Source organism: Vidua macroura, chromosome 10 (assembly GCF_024509145.1).
Source record: "Vidua macroura isolate BioBank_ID:100142 chromosome 10, ASM2450914v1, whole genome shotgun sequence".
In the NCBI taxonomy this organism is placed as follows: Eukaryota; Metazoa; Chordata; class Aves; order Passeriformes; family Viduidae; genus Vidua; species Vidua macroura.
The window spans coordinates 141,514-161,908 of NC_071580.1; the positions used below are offsets into that span (position 1 = coordinate 141,514).

The 20,395-nt window shown below is 38.8% G+C and overlaps 3 protein-coding genes across 5 annotated transcripts in view; 1 reads left to right on the top strand and 2 right to left on the bottom strand.

The window, feature by feature from the left end:
• Nucleotides 1-14,184, bottom strand: part of TM4SF1 (transmembrane 4 L six family member 1) — a 39,154-nt gene extending 24,970 nt beyond the window's left edge. The window contains exon 1 of the mRNA XM_053986104.1: nt 14,080-14,184. Coding sequence (XP_053842079.1) covers nt 14,080-14,184 — 105 coding nt within the window. The remainder of the gene's footprint in view (nt 1-14,079) is intronic.
• Nucleotides 3,193-9,303, top strand: TM4SF4 (transmembrane 4 L six family member 4). The gene is made up of 5 exons (XM_053986102.1): nt 3,193-3,593; nt 3,830-3,919; nt 5,994-6,127; nt 8,677-8,866; nt 9,089-9,303. Exons 1-5 carry the CDS (start codon nt 3,420-3,422, stop codon nt 9,104-9,106), a joined length of 606 nt encoding a protein of 201 aa, XP_053842077.1. The 5' UTR covers nt 3,193-3,419; the 3' UTR covers nt 9,107-9,303.
• The window catches only part of WWTR1 (WW domain containing transcription regulator 1), a 45,502-nt gene continuing 35,685 nt past the window's right edge, over nt 10,579-20,395 (bottom strand). The window contains exons 4-7 of one of the 3 annotated variants that reach the window (XR_008438567.1): nt 16,024-16,157; nt 15,379-15,491; nt 14,080-14,319; nt 10,579-12,675 (exon numbers count right to left, since the gene is read on the bottom strand). Coding sequence is in view for 2 of the 3 variants with exons in the window: in XM_053986098.1 (XP_053842073.1) it covers nt 14,135-14,319; nt 15,379-15,491; nt 16,024-16,157 (432 nt within the window). In the remaining variant the exon portion in view is untranslated. Of the gene's footprint in view, nt 14,320-15,147; nt 15,277-15,378; nt 15,492-16,023; nt 16,158-20,395 lie in introns of those variants that run through there. The other 2 variants (XM_053986098.1, XM_053986099.1) reach the window with 2 other exon arrangements.

Consider the following 20,395-nt stretch of genomic DNA (forward strand, 5'->3'; position numbering starts at 1 on the left):
GCACAGTTTACCAGCCTCTCTCCAGCCCTCAATGGAACTACACAACACCAAGCAACTACCACATCATGTTATGTGTGTTAAGAGCAATTTGATGCAGGAACATCCTTCAGTATTTCTTGCTTGACATCCATGTGTCCTCATATATATTTTATAAATGATTATATATGTATATATGTAAATTAATACACACAAGTTTACTAGCAACAGCAGAGGCTTGAGCAGACCTGTGTTCCACTAGGTTAGTGTAAATCCCATCCTACCTATAAATTTGTACCATCCCTCTCCCTCCTGGCTCAATTTAAGGGAGGGTCAGTACTTGTCACAAGCTTATCAAGCTCCAGGTATCCAAACTACATTTAGAATATGGAAGCAGCCACACAAATCATAAGAGCAAGGACTCATGATCTCAGGTCATAACTGTCTAATGAGTTCAGTAATTGACACAAAAAATTGATCAAGACAAACCTATCTACAATTCCAAATTACTAGATACATCAAAATACAAAATTTGAAAGGTATCAGTACTGCTTACATCCTCCTGAAACTACTAAAACTGAGTGGCCTGATATTCCTATAATTTTCCAGAGGAAAATATGTCATTTCACCTTTCTGCACAGCATGGGCTTTGTATGACTCAGGAGATGAGGAGTGAAGGAAACACCTTCCCAAAGTACACAGAAAGGAGTGCCTTCCATTACGATACCGCAGTTCCTAGAAACATACTGCTCTAGAGGACAGGATGATACAACATTCAAAGACTGGTTCCACCCCAGTTACTAGAGTGTCCAAGATGAAGCATTTATTCCAGGACTAGAATTGTGGCTAATGTTTGACAATGGGTCACTCCTCCCAGATAGATGGCCAGAGCTGGAAAATATGGGTGGGAATGGAAGGGAAGAGCCTCTTTCAGAGCAGCTGAGTGTGCAAGCCACTCAGTTTTTCCCTGGGGAAAATACTTGACTCAATCCGAGTGCTGCTTTCCAGCTCAGGTTGGATGCCACTTCCCTGCTGAAAAGAATGTGTAGCTTAACCCCTCACATAAAAGCTGGCAATAGTTTAAAAACTCCATGCATAAATGAGTATAGCTGAACAGAGGGGTCTGGCTAGACTTCAGTGGCACTGGCAATGTTAGTGAGTGGAGGGAAGGGAAAGTGCAGGAGTGCTGTGAACACCTGGCAACAACCTGATGGAAGCATCTGCCTTTGAACCACTTGCTGTGAATCAGGATGGCAGGGTGCTGGATGCAATGCAACTTAAAACTTTTCCTCTTTACTGCAAGACAGGATTCACAACTGCAAAAAAAGCCACATTCTAGTCAGATAGAGAAGGGGAAGAAAGCCAACTAAGACTTATATTCCAACTACAGCAAACATTTTCCCTGCACCTCTTACCAAGCCACTGTAAGCGGGAGCCAAATTACAGATGTTTACCAAATGGGAATGTCGTGAAAGCCTATTTAATGTAATCAGGTGACATATGGAGAGTTTTCAGGTTCTGAATCTTTGCCACAGAATCAATAACTGTCTGTTGAAAGCCATGAAAACTGCTTACAGTGGCCCAACTGACATCCTCTTGAATACCACACGTAGGCTGTGCTCTCAGTTCTTTTTTTCCCTGCCTGCTCTTCAATTGCATAATAGCTTCCTTCTTGAGATGAAAAGTTAAATTTATGAGCATGTGCCTTTCAAAATGCTATCCTCAGGGGCCATACGTATGTTGCTGTTACACAGACAGGACCAGAGGCTCCTCTCTCCTTCAGGGACCAACCAACAAACCGGTGGCAACACCTTGGACATTGTCTACTCTGTGCAGAGGAACAGCAGGGTCAGACACCAACGCCCGGACACGGCTGGCAACACTGCACTGGCAGCTCAAAGTGCCTGGCAGAGACAGCTGCTCTGGCTGAGCAGTGGGGGCTGCAAAGGGCCATGCTTTCCAAACTGTACCAAACAGCATCTGTTGCTCTAGCAAAAACACTACTTCTAGAAAAAACACTAAGGGGAATCATGATGACACATGAAAAACAAAACCAGCACAACTTCCAAAAACTGTTTGGTAAATCATCAGCTGCAGGCTCCTGTGCCAACAGCATGGAACGCACTGTGATTCATGGGGATCTTCCTGTCCACCAGGAACAACCACTGTCACTGCCCAGGCTGTTCTGCTAGATCTGTGCTTCATACCAAGAACCTGTTGACTTAATTCATGTTGCATTATATGCCAATTTGAGAAGCCACTCAAAAATTTGTCTTAATAAATACCTGAATAAAACCCTTTACAAAGTAAACTAGTGTCATTTCCTCAGAAATCATGAGTCTGCTCAGCACGATAGTCACTGGAATTCCTAGGACTGGTCCTCACAAAAAAATCATCCTCTGGTCTTCCTAATATATTAAAGAATGCACATGACTGGCAGTCTTGACAATAATTTCTTGCCATCCTTTATTGAATAAGCTTAAGTATATGTGATATGAAATATTCTCCTATGAAAGTAAAAAAATGTGAGAGTTATCGTAAAACATGGCATATGCCATAATTTCAAAATACTATCTATGGAAAATACTGTCAGGTTTTGACTCATCCTCATCACAGAACTTAATATTTGGTGAAGAGGGCTATTAAATATTAGAGTATTTCTAATTCAGTCTTTCCTGCAGTCTTCCATCATGTAGAGCATGGAATCACAAAATAAATATAAAATCAACCTTTTAATCCCAAAACCAGAGAAGAAACACATGCCCTGAGGCACAGCCCAACTACCTAACATCAGCAAATAAGTATTTCTCATCTTGCTGCAACCCAAGGGTTTGTGAATGTGTATCTTTATAGGTCTAAATGTGTATCTTTATTGGTCTAAAATGGCTCATCTTTGTATTAGGTAGTTTCTCTACTGTTTCAATTACAGAACTCTCTGATGACATGTAAAAACTTGGACTATGAATATGTTATTAATATCACCTGAGTCATTATGTGCTTTTATGTCAGCCCTTGCAAAAGAAGTGTTTTCTAGTATGAAGAAAGATCATGCATTGTAAAAATGATGATCCAGAACGAAGACAAGTATCTATCCATGAGCTGAGCCCAGATTATGGAGTGTGTCAGCACCTTAGTAAAATATTAACAGATTTGGTGGGTTGTCATAGTAAAATGAGAGGTTGCCCTGGACGTAACTTCATTTACGGACGTTCAGAAAATTGACATCACGGCTGTAAGGACATATAAAAAACCAGCACAGTGTATTTTCACCTGACTGCAGGAATACTGACAGGAGCATTCTACAGGTTCAATTCCTCTAACGGCACAACAGAAACTGGATTTTGCAAAGTACACCGAGAAGCTTCTTTTTATAAATCAGTTCTGAGAACATCTGAGAGATTTTATTTTATCTTCAATTGTGTTTGCAATTCCTTTAAAGAAGCATGTGCACAGGAGGCTGTGCCAAGTGCCTGGGAAGTACTCTCATCCCCCTGGCCGTGCTCTGCACCCTTGCTAACATTTTGTTGTTTTTCCCTGGAGGAAAAGTGGTTGAAGACAGGACATACATTACAGATGAAGTTTGGTGCTTTGGAGGGATCTTGGGATCAGGTATATTGGTAAGTGTCTAAATTCAGACATTTCTACCTTCCCCCCACCCACATGACGTGCATTGTTGAATTTTCTCAGGACTGCAAATTCCTCTTTGATAAACAAATAAGTTATGAGCCATCCAAAAGTTTGGCAATAGGTAACTTAACCTAATGATAAGGAAAAAAACCATAGAATTTTTATATTTAAAAGAAGATGTAATTTGAATTCATCCCAATTCAAACTATATTTCTATTATTCATAGATGATCTTCCCTGCTTTGGTATTTTTGGGCCTTCAGAATAATGATTGCTGTGGATGCTGTGGTAATCGGAGCTGTGGAAAGAGGTTTGCGGTAAGTGAAAGGAGACATGGCAAAAAAAGTAAAAGCTAAATTGTTACTGATATATGTATTTTCCTCTCACAGTCATTGTAAGTCTAGATAGAGGCTGTCTTGAGTGTGGGACAAACAGCCCTGCCATTTGTTTGAGTGCTGGGAAGTAGCAATAGCAGGCTGTAAAAATTGTATTATGTCTCTGATGTTTTACCGCAGGTACCAGAACAGTATAGCCTTATTGGTTTTTGCTATCTAAGATACTCATAGTTACTATCACAATTAAAATTTATTGCTGAAACATCTACTCTTTGTTTTGCAGAGTACAGCAGTCCTCCCCTTAGCCATTTTTTGTTGGCAGCTTTTAAAATCACCCTGGCAGTTAGACACTACATTCCCAACTCACTGTGAGCCCACAAAATGAGCTGTATCTCATTAGATAGACAGGAAATTTCAGGAAGGAATAGACCTCAGGAGATCACCTGATTGCAACCTCCTACTTTAAGCAGTGTGGGTGAGGCTCCACTGAATTTATAGCTTACTTTCACACTAGAAAAGTTTCCAAAGAATACTTTCAGACAGTAGTAAATATCCCAAGCATTTTAGTTTAAAAATTAAATCAGAAAAAAAAATTCTAGTTAGAAAAGATGTCTTTTTGAAATAAATTCCCTGGATCAAGTAGATCATTACAGTTTTAAAATAAAGGTACAGATTTTCCACTGAGGGAAAAAAAAAAAAAAACCAGAGAAAAACAAATAGGAAAAGATTCATGCCTATGAGGTTGAGAAAGAACTTTCCCTAAATTCTCTCTTTGATGCTGTCTTCATGCAATACCAACAAAACAGGCTGAACTTTGAGAAGGAGGAAACAGAGCCATGTGTTTGTCTTTACAACACTGCATGATCCATTTTCTGCAAGCAGTGAAGAGAAGCTAGTTGAGTTTTGCAGAGCACATACCACTCCACAAGCACCTAAGCACTGCAGTGTTGCTGCTGCTCAGCCAGGAGTGACCAGGGTCACCCGCAGTGACCACGGCCAGCGCTGGCTGAGGTGGGAGCCAACCTGCAGGTGTGTGGTGCTGCCTGCAAGCCAACCTGCCTTCTCTGCTGACGGCGTGTTGGAGTGCAGCTGACTGGGAATATTAATATAGCCAAGAGTACCAAGTACACTGTACTACAAGAGTCCTCTGGGCCTTATCACCCATCAGCATATCTGAGAACCAAGTTTGGTATTTTAGCTGAAATCCATTATTATAATGTCTACTACAAAAGCATAAATTTTAAGTTATCCCTGACAGATATCTCAACATAAAAATGCATGCCAGCACTCAAGACAAGAGTCTTGTGATGAGGTCTGAACAAAAAAATCACATTGCACTTGATGATATTAGAAGTAATTTCCAATCCAAATGCTTGTATGACATGAAAGTATTGGGTTTTTTTCTTCACCTGTTTCACTCTATTCCAATAAAGGATACAACCTTAACCTACAAACTGTTATGGCTACAAGTATTTCAGAATTCAAGCAGGGCATTAGTTCTTGCATGATTTACTTACATATTAGTATATATGGAAAATTCTGTAATAGAAAACCAGAAAAATAAAGACATACTTTCCCATCCATTCCAATTGTACTACTAGAGCTTACACTGACAAGTGAGGAGAGCTTACCTGTGAGGAGATAAAGTATACTAATATAAAACCTAAAGGGAGACTTAGGAAGGAAAACTATAATTATATGGTCCAAATATAACCAAGATACCAAAGCTAACTTGAAAAGGATACTGAAGATCTTTTTAATGCCTTGAGTGGTCCAAGACTTTAGTCTTGCTTGCAGTCTCCTGAGAAGAATGTCTGGTCACAGGGGAGCAGGAGGCCCCAGAGGGCAGCAGTGCCATCTGCTGCCAACCTCTGCCTTCTCCTCCTCAGGCACACAAGGCCAACACTGCTAAAGCTTTAAAATACCAATACAAGTATGTATTACACATTTACTATGCAATAAAAACTAACAGACTTCAGCTGTTCAGGTGTCAACTATTTGACTATTAACAGCTGAATTTAGGGAACCAAATTAACATTATTTTTCTCTTCATCAGATGTTTTCTTCTATAATATTTGCTGCCATTGGAGTTCTGGGAGCTGGATACTGCTTTATTTTGTCAGCAGTAGCCCTAAACAAAGGCCCTAAATGTAAAACTGAAGGAGAGTGGACCTACCCTTTCAAGGCTGGGTAAGACAAGGCAATCAGAAAAAAAAGATATACATGTTTTAAGTTTGTGAGATGATTCAAATTCCAAATCCATTGTATAAAAATGAGAATGATACCGTTTGTCTAAATTATACAAGCTCTTAGAAGTGCTTGCAGCACACAGCAAGACTTCATAAGGTTCAAGAGCATGGATGTAAAGAATAGCGAGTACAATAAAAACTACTGACTTTCAAAGGGGCCAATAAAGAGAAATGCACAGCCTCTTCCTAGGTTATTCTTGGGATAAATAACATATTCGATGAATAGCAATGACACACTGAGACACCTCTCAGAGTCCTGAAGGAACTGGCTGATGTAATTGCTAAGCCACTCTCCATATTTGAAAGGTCCTGGCAGTCAGGTGGAGCCCCAGGTGTCTGGAAAAGAGGAAACAATACACCCATCTTTAAAAAGGGTAGAAAGGAGGACCCTGGGAACCATTGACCTGTCAGTCTCGCCTCTGTGCCTGGGAAGATCATGGAGCAGTTCCTTCTAGAAGGTCTGATGATGCACATGGAGGACAGGGAAGTGATTTGGGTCAACGAGAATGCTTCACCAAGGTCACCCTGCCTGACCAACCCAGGGGCCTTCTATGATGGGGTGAGTCCATCAGTGGATAATGGAAGGACTACAGAAGTCATTTAACTGGACACAATCCCCCACAATATCCTGCTCTCTAAATTGGAGAGAGATGGATTTGGTGGGTGTACTGTTAGATGGAGAAGAAAGTGTTTGGATGGTTGCATCCAGAGGGTGGTGGTCAGTGGCTCAGGATCCTTGGACATCAGTGACAACAGGTGTCCCTAGGAATCCCTGCTGGGGAATTCCTGCTGTGTTATTTCATATTTTCATTAATGACACAGATGGAGGAGGCTACCAAGATGATCAGAGGGATGAAACACCTCTTCTATGAGGAAAGGCTGTGAGAATTGGAATTCTTCAGCATGGAGAAGAGAAGCTTCAGGGTGACCTGATTGTGGCTTTCCAGTACCTGACGGGAGCTTACAAGAAAGATGAAGAGGGGCTTTTTATAAGAGCATGTAATGACAGGACAAGACAATGGCTTTAAGCTAAGAGTAGGTTTAGATCAATTACTAGGAAAAAATTCTTCCCTATGAGGGTGGTGAGGCACTGGCACAGGCTGCCCAGAGAAGTTGTGGATGGTCCATCCCTGGAAGTGTTTGAGGCCTGGTTGGACAGGGTATGGAACAACCTAGGATGGTGGAAGGGGTCCCTGGCCATGGCAGGGGGATTGGAATGCGATGATCTTTCAGGCCCCTTCCAACACAAACCGTTCTGTGATTCTATGATTATGCTGAAATTATATGGTATTCAAATAATTACTACTTATACTATAATATATATAATATTAATAAATATAATATAGATATAATTTTATTTTGGCTATGGCATTTGGAAGCTGCTTGCTCCTTATGCTCTGCAACTCAAACGTGTTCACTGCCATGTATATTTATCACTTAACCCCAGCTATCCCACTGCTCAGACTGAAGTCAAGACAAGTGCAACAAATAACAGGGCGCAATGAGCTACTGAGAAGAGCAGGTGTGATCAGAACAGAATGGCAAGGGCTGCAGTAAACTCCTCATTACCTCAGAACCTTTAATGCAGTCTGCCTCAGTCAAGAGTGACCTGGTGGCATTTCTTACATAATATACAAAAAAAAATTTTCTTTAGGTTGAAATGAAAAAAAAAAAAAAAAGAAAGAAAACAAGAAGTGTACAGGCAGACGATAATTTGTTCCTGGGCCAGTGAGGGCCAGAAATTAACTCCCTTGCTCTCATTCTGAGTCTTTGGAAATATGCTCTCTTTCAAACATAGTTTTGGTTGCAGTCCAGAAATCACTCGACAAGAAGACAAACAAGTCAGTACTAAGAACATGCAGATGAAATATAGCTAGTGGTTAAGCAGTTTATAATTAAAATGTGAAGGTAAAAATTATGGAAGTTATTACCTTTACTTTAGATGAGGGATCTAGAACAGCAAAAGCTGTTATTTTCAGCTCAGTGGGCAAGAGGTGACTTGCATAATTTCATTATTTGTTTTGATAATTCAGTTGTTTTGATTACAATGTACTCCCTTGTTCTCAACTGTACTTTGACTACATGACCTGATCACAGTCCCCCACCCACCCCCCTCACAAAAAATGCTGCAATCAAGTAAAAGCAGCAAAAATGCCCCTGACAAAACACTGGAACCGATAAAACCCATTTGGCACATGATTGGCTAAGATCTTTTCTTCCCAAAACACTAAAAAGGTTCAATTGTATCAAACACATACTTGTCTCAAATTGCTCCCTTCTGATGTCTTGATTTTTCCAAATCACTTGCTTCAGCTTATCTAGAAACAAAACTGAATTCAATTTCTAGACAAGTAGCACCAGTGTGACAATGGAAATTCACCAAAGTGAACAGAACCTCATCCATGTCGCAGCAGTGACAACGTCTCAGTGGTGAGAGACTCCTTTGTGAGTTGATATAGTCTTCTTCCTAACTATTTTATTCTCATGTAGGGATTACCTTGGTGACCACACATTGTGGGAAAAGTGTACATCACCTGATAATATTGTCCCGTGGCACCTGACCCTCTTCTCCTTGCTGCTGGTCATGAGTGGGATCCAGGGTGTGCTCTGCGGCATTCAGGTGGTGAACGGCCTCTTTGGAACCATCTGTGGGGACTGCAACTGCTGCAGATGTTGTGGGGTGAGCAACTGATGGCTCTGTGTTGCTTTGTGTACTGATGGGTTATATACACACCTCTAGCTGACAGTCAGAAAAACTAAACTGGCCTTCCTCCAGCTCCATGATCATGTTTTCTAACATACTGCCACAACCATATACTGTTGCCATTAGGAAATAATACAAGCCTTTGAAAAACACAGCAATAGCAGCCAGGAAATTACCTCCATGTTTTTATTCTTCTAGGGAGATGGAACTGTCTAACGAATAGGAATATTGCAGACAACTTTCCTCATCCTGGGAGAATCCCTTCTGGAGCTGCTCCACAAAGCAGACCTCAGATGCACTGGCTAAGAAGATGAGAATGAAGGGCTCCTCCTCCCACAAGTGTTACGAAGCACTGACTCCCTTTCCAGCCTTCCTTAAATCCCTCATCATGGAATAAAATAATTTAAATACAACTCCCACATTCATGCTTATTTTTGTAAAACAGCTTCCATTTAGAAAGAGGGTATTCTCAGGCAAAATACAAATTTGGGTTACAATTTTTATTCAGGCCAGTTAGATAGCTTGTAAATCCTCAAAGCTTCCAAACTATATATGAGCACAAATGCTGTTCATTAATCTTTCTGTAGAAGTTCAATTTACCTGTATTTGGCACAATGCTATGAAAGAGAGAGGAAAGACAATAGAGAGCTAGCTCAAAGGCAAAAATGCCTTTAGAAATAACTTTTAAAACTTTAAAAGGAAAAGTCACTTCCCAAAGGAATCAAGGAGAAAATAGGAAGGATTAGAGACATTTGAGGGATTCAAATTAGCTAATATGCTTCTTTTAAAAAATTCTGAAACAAATTTTCACAAACCAGCTTGCCAGGCTGGATGTCTCAAAGCTTCTCAATGTTGACCATATCTGTTCCCTAAAATTTTCCTCCTGAAATAATGATTCCGTGGCCTGTGCTTCCAGAAAATGTATTTCATGTACTGTGTACTTACACTAGGAGATATCTGAAGAATCTAGAAGTACTTGAAAGCACTGAAAGCTCTTGAGTAATATGCAGAAATGTTAAACAGTTTCATATAGGTACTAAGAATTATGTTGTACAAGATGATAAATTGCAAAAAAACCCTCTTCAGAAGCAGCTGTCTGTCCCACCTGTTCTGCTGCATTGCCCAGGAACTTGAGAGCACCCTTTATTTCAACACACACTGTGCAATCATCTCCCATCTATTCTTTCATCTGTGGTGAGCAGCTGTCCTGCACCTCATCTCACATTTGTCCTGTTTGATTCTTATGAAGCCTTTGGGAACCAGAAATGGTTCTCATCAGCACTCAACAAAGGGATTGGGAGCTGCATAGTGTACAGCTTTGAAATATCAATAAACAGAGTACATAAATCTCTGTGGGAGATGGGATAAGAAATAACAGGCAGCAAGCTGTGACACCTAAAACCACAATCAATGAGCTACTGCCCCCATATTTTAATTCAAATGTATATTGAATTGAATATACATATTGAATATGTATATACATATATGCATAATTGACTATACAATATAAAATTGAATATTTTAATTCAAAATGTATGCCTTTTTCACAAAATAGTATGTCCGCACCTTTATTCTAAGCAGTGTTTTACAGTTCCCTGGGAAGCCCATACTAAAACCCTCAAACCCACCCCCTCCCCTAAAGAATAACTTCATAAACTATAACTTTAAAAAACCAATATGCATCCAAAATCTTTCAAGTTCATTTGTATTTTTTCATGTAAAATATCAAAGAAATAATTAAAAAAAAACAAACAAAATAGAATCAAATCCAGGATACAATAGTTTGATCTGATTGCCTCTAGTACAATCTATTGCAAGGTACTAAAAATTAAAAATAAATGCTCACACAAGTCATATAAAAATGAAAAAAAGTAAATAAAATAGTTAAAGAACTAGCATGTACATGGATGTATGTATTAGGAAACAAGTTTATTTGGACAACCACCCACATCTTTCTGTAATTAAAATAGAGATTTAAATCCTTCCCTTCCCCCAAACAGCATTTGTTGACAAAAAGTCAAACCCAATCCCTCCCCAAATTACATTCTAACAGTATTACCAGAATACAAACTGTAATTAACCATGTCCCATTACTTCTGTATCACCAAGACTTATATATGCCCCCTCAGGGATGTTCACAGCAAAATTGTCCAGCTGGCACATTGGTTGTATTTATACTACAAATAGACAGTGTACAATTTAGTGCAGTAAATGCTCAAAACCTGAAATAGTACAGTGAAATATTGTCAACAATAAATTTATTTTCATGTTACATATGCTTTGAATACTGAAAAGTTCTGCCATAAGCCTGTTTAAAGCCAGAAACTTTCTTTAAAGGTAACTTTGAAAAATAGATTTTATTGTCATTGCACTTCATCGGATATATTATCTCCGTAACAAAAATTAAAAGCTGACAGTGTAAAAAAAATCACTTTCAATTTAACCAATATTTGTTTCATGACTCAGTAAAGATCTAACCTAAGATTCTGGCAGCTGTTTCAGCCTGGAGTACTGCTCCACACAGTACCTTCCTGTTTCAGATTTGCTGCTGGTTTACTATGGAAGTAACACAGAAAGTTTATGATTGCTTTATCCTTTTAAGGTCTTTGCACCAAGACACTCAACCACCAGAAACACAAATAAAAAAGGAATCCAGCTTGCAGCTTCACAATTCTGATAAATACCTGATGTGATTTCACTAGAAAGTTGCATTAGTTTTCCCCATACAAAGAAGAGCCTTTGGCTGACAACAATGCACGTGGCTGGGCAGGAATCAGCACCAGCTATCTCACAGAGCTGCGAGCCAACCTGCTCAGAATATCTTCTGTTATGACAAACTTACACGTTCAATGGTGCAGAGTTGCTAGCAAATGAACAAACTGCATTCTCTAAACATAACCTGTGGATAGGCACTACCACCTGGATCACACCAGCACCCAGGTCCACACCTGCTGTGGGTCATTCCAGCGCCAATGGCTGTTGGCTCCTTATGCCAAATGAGCAGTGCTGGTGACGTGACCTTGAAAGTTGGCCAGAAAATCTCCAATTCTTTACCAACATCAGTCATGGTACTAAAGAACAAAGCCTTAGGACCATCTGTTTTTCATTTAGGCTGACAACCTGAAAAAATTCTTAAAAGAAAGAGATTAAAACTAATTACAGTAATATTGGTCAGCCCTGCCCGGTCCCCTGTTTATTGAAAAGAAGTTTATGTTATCTGAACAGTTAGCAAAACTAGCAAGAATAAAAAAAAAATACCCAACTAATAATCCCTCAAAAGAATAAAAGAAACACAATGCCCATTCAGTAATTAAATTCTGTGCAGACACAACTCTGCTGTTAAATCTCTTTTTCTATTAAAAAAAAAAAAACAAAAACATTTTTAAAAAGCTACTTTTTACTATGTCATCTAGCATCATAACTGTAGGTCTTTGCATAATATCTCTTTTTTCAAAATTTCAGTGTGTGTGCTTTTTATTTTCCATCCTGTGACATCATGTACACTTAGAAGTTCATCACAGACACGGTAATTTATTTTACTTAGTGCTTCTCTTACATTTTTCACTGAACACCGGAGATTCATTTGCTACGTATCCCTGTCTGCAGCCATCCTTCCCAGTAAGGATCTACATTTATTACCTCATCATTCGTCTTCCAAATCTACTCTGTATTCCCACCACTTCATCGCTGACCTTTTCACCTACCTTCACCCAACCAGATGGAAAAAAGTCTTTAAGGGTCAATATTCCGATGCATCAGTAAGGTCTTGCTAAGTGTTATCAGACCTGGCAAACACACATTTACACTTAGTGCTACATCTCTTCTTCTCTTTACATAGCCTGGATTAAGCTTAGAGAAAAGTTATAATGCCTTTCATAAAATTACCTATTCTTCAATACAAAATGCTTAAATCCATTAATTATAAATAAGATAATTTCAAAACATTTAAGAATATTCAGGACTTCATTTGCATTTCAGAGGAACTGCAGGCTTAATGTTCTTGATGTCTTCTCAGTCCCAAACCTCTGATAAGGAAGTTTTGTAGGATCTATAACAGGTAAAAACACACAGCACATGTCTCGTGTCCTGTGCACCAGTTATGGAAAGTGAAAGACATAAAAACTAAGCAGCTTTACCAGGTGAGTCCCAATGCTGCTTTAGCAGTGCCCTGACAAGGTTCCTGGTTCTTTTTCATGTATAGAACTACATGTAGTTTTACAATGTCAGTTAAAAATATCACTGAAAACAGTATGAGGAAGGTTTTCTCCTCCTGTGTATGACATTAACAAGTTGTGCCACATTTTCCAGAACTGATTTTAAAAGAATATTTTTGCACTTAAGATACTTGCCACAGATTTTATATATAAAAAAAATTACTTGTTCATGTGTTAAGTTACAAAACTGTAGTGCTTAATATAATAAACTAAAAAAAATGTAAGAATTTTTAAAAAATGCTTGTTTATAATACATTTCTTTGTTTCTAAAAGGCAACAGTCAGTACCAGCCTGGTTTACTTTGTAACAATATTGTAGTGTAAAAATGTTGCTAAACAATTCTGGTACTTTGAGACTAGAAGGAATTATTTTCTGAAAACTATACAGTAATTTACTGAAAAAAAGAAACTGCTATAGTATTGTTTGTGCCTTCACAAATATACAATGGGAATTATTATGCTTGATATGGATCATATTTGAACTGTATTCTATACAGAACAGTTAGTCACTAAGAACTAAAAAAGCTTTTTAAGGCTTAAGTAAGTTGATTTAAAAAAAGCTTATGATACTATTGTCATAAACATAATAATAAAACTGCTCTCATGCCCTGATGCTTTGCACTTTTTTTCAACCAAGTGACCTAGGAGTTAGCTTTTCTGATTCACCAATCAGTACCCAGGAGATCAGTCAGGGATATGCACAAACATCAGCCACTTTCTGTCCTAAAAGTGAAGCGTTTCTGCCTGGTTTGAAAACATAAAAAAGTACACAGATGTGTAAAATGGTATGGGTTTTTTAAAAGAAATATATATCCATGTATGTATTTTATATATATATGTATATAAATGTATTTCATACTTAAATTAGTATCAACAAATTCAGATAGATATTAAACTGACCATAAAGATGATGTAACAAAAGTCAATAAGGCAGTATGTTGTATCTCTTGAGGATATTCAGATATTCTATGCCTACCTCAAGAGGAAAAAGAAATCGGAATTGCACTGTAGGCCCAACAAGCATTGCTTGATTACAGCCAGGTAAGGAAGGGCTCATTTTTGTTAAGCACTGACTCCACATCGTTGAGAATAGGGATCAAATCTTCTGACTCTAGAGTCCCAAGATCAACGTTTGTCCCTGGAAGACAGTCGAGGAAATCAGGGAAACGTGTTTGTTGTGGATTTATGTTCATTGTTGTCTGTGCTATAGTTTCTCCTAGGAAAAGTAAAGAAGAACTTTTGAAGTACCAAAGTCTTATTGTGGGTAATTTAAAACAACAGAATTGACATAAAAATTTATTCCCCTTTTCCCACAGGCACTTGTGAGCCCTCCTACTCAACACAAATGTTATCTCAAATCTGCATTTAGGTATAGAGTACATATTCTCCTAAGAATACATTTCACATCCTTGCTTTGATCTAAAAGCACAAAAGGTCCTTTCCAGCAGTGCTCAAAGCATCCAGCTCTGGTTTTCCATTTGGGAAGCATGACAGTTTCAAGTTTGTTTCCTGGTCTGCCCAGGAAGCAGCAAAGGACCCTCATGTACACCTCCATCCTGATCCCTGCCAGGGGCAATGCTGTCTGTAGGAAATAACTGAAAAAAGTGCTTTACAGCAATTTAGTTCTGTAATAATATTCTTTCTTTTTTCATAAATTAATAAGAATAAGCATGAAAACCTTTAATAGATAAATCTTTCATTCTCTGCATAATACTGAATTTCTAATGACTTCAAAAGGAAGTTTAGGTGAGGAAATGCTGAGAATATCACTCTCTGAAAAAAACCTTGATTTCCTAGTAAATTATTTCAGTATTTTAAACACCATGAGGATACTAACATAAAAAAATATCTATCAAAATGTAAGCTAGCTAAATACATTCTGTTTGAAGGCAAATGCAACTTTGCCAATGTAAGAGACTTAAAAGCAAGACTGATTTCCCAGAGTTAGGAAATGTATTGATTTTTACATGTAACCCATGGTAGGTAGTCCCCCTACCATGGACAATAGTATGAAAACAGAAATTAAGGCTTGCATTTTCCAGGTTTTATTTATTTATTCTGTTTAATATCAGTCTGAGGTGAAAGGGCAGAATCTGGATCTAAGTTAAAGCTGAGAACCTTCTGGGCAGTAAGCACCTTCCAGGCATTTTCTCCTACAGTGTTGGTCTGTTCTCTTGATTAGGAAAGCCGGAGATTATCGTTCAGTTATGCAATTATAAAACATTACTAGTCATAATATATGGACTATACTTTAAGCTAAATCCAAATATTCTACCTGTATCCATCTCATCTACATTGCTGAGGAAATCTTCAGGTGTCGTTGGTATACTGTAGCATCCTAATCCCAAGCCACTGTCTGTACTCTGCTCCCTGGAGTGGTATGGCCCACTGCAAATTGAAACATGAGAAAGACTCAGTAAAGAGGCTCTGACAGACACAGTTCCTGAGCACAGTGTTAGAAGAGAACACAGGAGGTTACATATCAGAAATGCACACTGAGTCATTAAGCCTCATCCTGTAACTGTTGGCCACTGATCAGCCAACATCAGATTTGAGTCACATCAGCCCAAACAACAAAGTAATTTAAGTGAGATCACTCTTAAATTTTGAAATACACACATACATATATAACTCTCTAGCTGAAATCAGGTCTGACAGCCTAAAAAGTTGCGTGTATTTATACTTAGATAATGTACCTATTCTACCTAGTCTACATTTAAACCACCTGTTACAATTGATTGCTTCTGTTAAGATTCCTTCTTGAAGCATAAACTGAAAGATTTCGTCAGCCACTCAGCCATACCCCCTGTTTACAGTAAGTAAAAAAAGAAGATGGTATAGGGACTATTGTAGAGAGACAGCCGTAACAGTCTAGAGAAGGCAACAGAAGCAATTGCCTAATGAAGAAGAATGAACTTGCCTGTTCAAGAAAGGATCGGATCCATTATTTGTAATAGGCCTCATGTCCTGTGTCATAGTAGGGGTGTTCACTGCTGTCTGAACTGGGACCATGTTTTCTGAGTCCATAGGAAGTTGTCTGCAAAGAGCAGCTTCCTGAAAAGACAAATAAATACATGGGAAGGGTTATTTCAACAGCTCAGAAATACTGTAGTCTTGTAACAAGCGAACACGTAACATAAACACCGAAGGAAAGTAATTCTGAGTGATGTCACTGATGAGTATTTGTTTACATTGATATGAAGAAAACCATGATGTAGACAGACAGTGTCTTTCATGCCTACCTGTGCTGGCTTAAAGCACCACAGAATCTAGCTGTCAGTTCTACCATGTCTGGAAGCCAGGTCTGTAATTCGGCTACCACAAAGTACTTAACATGTTAAAAGAAAACCACTGGAACCAAGAGTCTGATTCAATAATCTTTAGAATGAACAGTCTGCCTAATAACAAGCAATTGTTTAATGACCTGTCTCATGTCTGCTATATGCAGGATGACAAACAAGTAATCAGAGCCAAAGGAATCTTATTTTACAACTCTTCCTGAAAGATAAATTCTTCCAGCATTATCTCTGTGAAACACACACGACATCTAGTGGTACAGAGTTCTATATAGAGGTTGTCTGACTCCAACTGGATGCTCCAAACAAAAATCCTAAGACCTTAAAATAATAAATCTGTGTCTATTTTTACCATAATTAACTCAACTTACTTTTTTTTAAAGAAACAAGCAAAGTAAATATTTCATTTAAATCCCAGTAGAAAACTTCTCTCCTCTGATTCAATCATTCGGTCTCCCCAGTACAGAAAGGATTAACAGGTTTTCAAGGCTAGAATATGATGTTTTACTATATTTTCAATTATTTGTTTAATTGAGGAGGAATGGTCTGGTCTCTTTGTCAATAATGTTACACATATTGGTGCCCATAAAAGCAATGTTTCCTTTATAACAATTATTATTTGATAAATTATAATTTACATTAGATGGTTTCAGTATTTAGCAAGTGTTAAAAACAAACATTCTGAAGATTCTTCATACATAGCAGCTTATGTATGATAGGTTTATGATTAAATTTATCAAGTGACAATTTTAATGGTGACATTTCTACTTAAAATTTAATCAACTGGAATCTGTGAAAATGTACAAACCTCAAAGAAGGGGAAGGTGTTTTTTTAACTGTCTACATGCAGATATTTTCAGTACTTTTTTTAAAATATAAGAATGACATCTACAGCCACACGAGATTTAGACAGGCCTTCCAAAGTAAAACATCCGTAAGCTGAAAAGCCTGCAGCACCATAAAGAAAAACTCCCACTATCAGTTACATAATCTAACTTCCTGTCTCTTCTTTGTTGCAAAAAACACCATATTTATTATAGAGTTACTTGACTGACTCTCCCTTGGGGAATGGCTCACCTCCCATTATTTATTTCAACATATTGCCTGTTGCTCGTAATATTAACTCTGTATGTACATTTAAAATGTGGAACAACAGACTCTTGCACACTGGAGTCAGATTTGGCTGGGGAAGCAGAGAGCCTACTGGCTCCACCATATGTGACATATGTTCTTCTGCTGTAGGTCATTTGTTCAGAAGTCACATTGCAATTTTAGTACTGCTACAGATGTCAGATTCCTTTGCTCCTTTGACATTATTACAGCAATGGTAATGGAGAAATGGATCAACTACACAACACCTAAAGCTTTATGTTACCCTATTATGTCTTGTTCTCTATTCTAAGCATGACTACAAGGTTTTTAAGACCTTGTAAATCTCCTTCCCTAGGATGAAAGTCTGGCAAAAAAATGGCAGCGATGTCCCGCAGCCCTGTGAGCAGCAATATCAGTCTCAGCCATGCCAGTGAGCTCTCAGTCTTTGAGTGTAGGAGGGTGCCTCCACTTTGGCCAGCAGAGACCATCTCTGGCATTCAGCTAAGAAAGGAGCAAGAGCCTTTAATGATCTGCTTGGCACTATGAGGCACATAAACCGAAAGAAGACTTTCAAAATAATTAACAAAATAAAACAAACTAAAAAACCCCACAGTATTCTGCTATCACAAAGTCATGTCAAAAACTTCATGAGTGGTTATCTTAAAAACACTTTAAAGCTTCACAGCATTACAGTGAGTTGAATGATTCACTGCTTCAGAACACAGTTCTGATGTAAACCCGTTTTTAGCTGTATGCCAGACAAGCACAGAAATTTCTTGTTACATTTCCTGGAACTCTTCTCAACAGAACTGACCTGAGCTCCACCCTTAGTTGCCAAACTCTCATTTCCAGCTGGGGAGATGAGCGAGAGCATTTTTATAGTGCATTTACATTCCTGGTAGATGCAATTCCTCTTCTACCAGTCCTCATACTTAGGGTGGAAAGCAAGAGATGTAGACATTGCCTGTGCCACCAATAAATCACACCCTTGACCAGCCTGTGCAGTGGAAGGCGCACAGCGGGGCATTTTTCTCTTCAGGTTGTAGCAGGCCAGTAAAGGCCTATTCTGTGAGGACAAAACAGTGATAAATGTTCCTCTGCATGTTCCTCTACTGCTTCTTCAGCCTCTTCTAAGCCTCTGTAACCTTCTGTGGACAATTTATGCAATAGGAGCCCCGGACCAGAAAGAAGCCTCTGAGAAGAGTTGCCTTTTTGGGACTATTTGTACTATTCAAATGTATGCACAAACACAGTGTGTAACGGCCCTGGTGCACACACAGGAGTGCTGGGGCACCTTCTTTGCAGAACCCTTCAGAGATTTCTGACTGACTTTACCTCTACCAACTTCCATTTCCAAGAAGCTCTTAAGTAGCAAGCAGATTCTCTCTTTTCCTTTGGAAAGCTGGCAAAACCAAATTAGTATAAAAGAACATTAACTCCTTATACAATGATAAAACTGAGTAAGGAAACCTTTAAATAGATGCTATCATGCTGGTTTTCTGAAATGCTGCCCTTCTGGCATGAACTCTATCTAGAGTTCTAGGGTTTTAGGAACTACATGAAGAGGAGGACAAAGAAGGAAAGAAATTCCCTAAGCCAAGAGCTTCCAGAGCTATGACCTCTTCCTGGCTGGGCACGCTGCTCCACCCCAGCAGCTGCTGCCAGGAATGGCTGTGGGGAGCCAGCAGCTGCTACTGGGCTGAAAGTTTGTGACCCTTCCCCTCTCACTCAAATGCTCTACACCTCCTCACAGCTGCTACAGCAGCATACACCCTTACTCAGCATTTTTTCCCTTAGATGGGTTACACTAGGAAAGCAAAAACAGCAAGGGAGGGTCAGGACAGGAGTAACTGTACTTGGACACTGATGACCCGAGAGGATAATTGCACCCTCAGCTGCCAGGGTTCAGGATTCTGAGGTTACTGGAAGGAAGTTCACAACATTCTGTTAGGCACAAGATTTTGCATCTTGCTTTCCTCCCTAAGAGTTACACCAGTTGTAAAAACTTCAGTAATGCAAAGTGACAGTGTACTGCTTCATGCAATGCGGAGCTTCCAAAAACACTACAAGGGCAGGGTGGTACTGGGCACAGTAAGTGGAAGTCTTGACTGAGTATGGAACAGCTGCGGAGTGCTGTGAATGTATTGGTTTCAAAGTCAGCAAAGTAGCAAAACCCTCCCTTGTGTTAATGGTACAACAGTTTTGAAGCCTGATTTGCTTGATTTGAACCAAGAATAGAGCCAAAGAGAGTAAAAATAGCTAAACAAGTTGTTAGCATGATGACAATCATGACTAAGCTTGTACCAAATACCCTCACTCTCTTCTCACATCCATCTCTATCATGAGCTCCTGATGGGAAAAGAGAAGCCACACAAAAGACTTGAGACCATTGCCCATATCAGAGACCGCCACCTTAATCTTGTGAAAGTTTTCAAAGGTATTTAGAACTGCAGCATCTGCAAGGCCACAAATAATGATGTTTCTTGATAAAGTGTACTTCTTTCATGCTGTTTCTGAGAGAAACAGATTCTCTTTTTTTTTTTTTTCCCCACTAAGGAATCCAATTAATACGCCATGCAAACACAAAACCACTAGTGGACTTGTCTGTAACAGATGAAACACAATTCTTAAAACTTTGTTTTCTTAAGGGAGTATAAAGGAAATTACATATCTATTTTGTACAGTATGAGTCATTATATAGAGCTGAAACTTAAGAAATAGAACAATAAGCAAAACATCCACAAATAACCAACTCTGAAAAGTCTTCAGATCAGAGGTATTCATGTAAGATGTGAATGTGATTTGATTTTAACTAAAAGGCAAAGGGTGCAAATTAAGAGAGTACAGACTGGAGTCAAGAACAATTCCATGTGTTCTTCCTTTATCTTCAGTGAAATATGAACA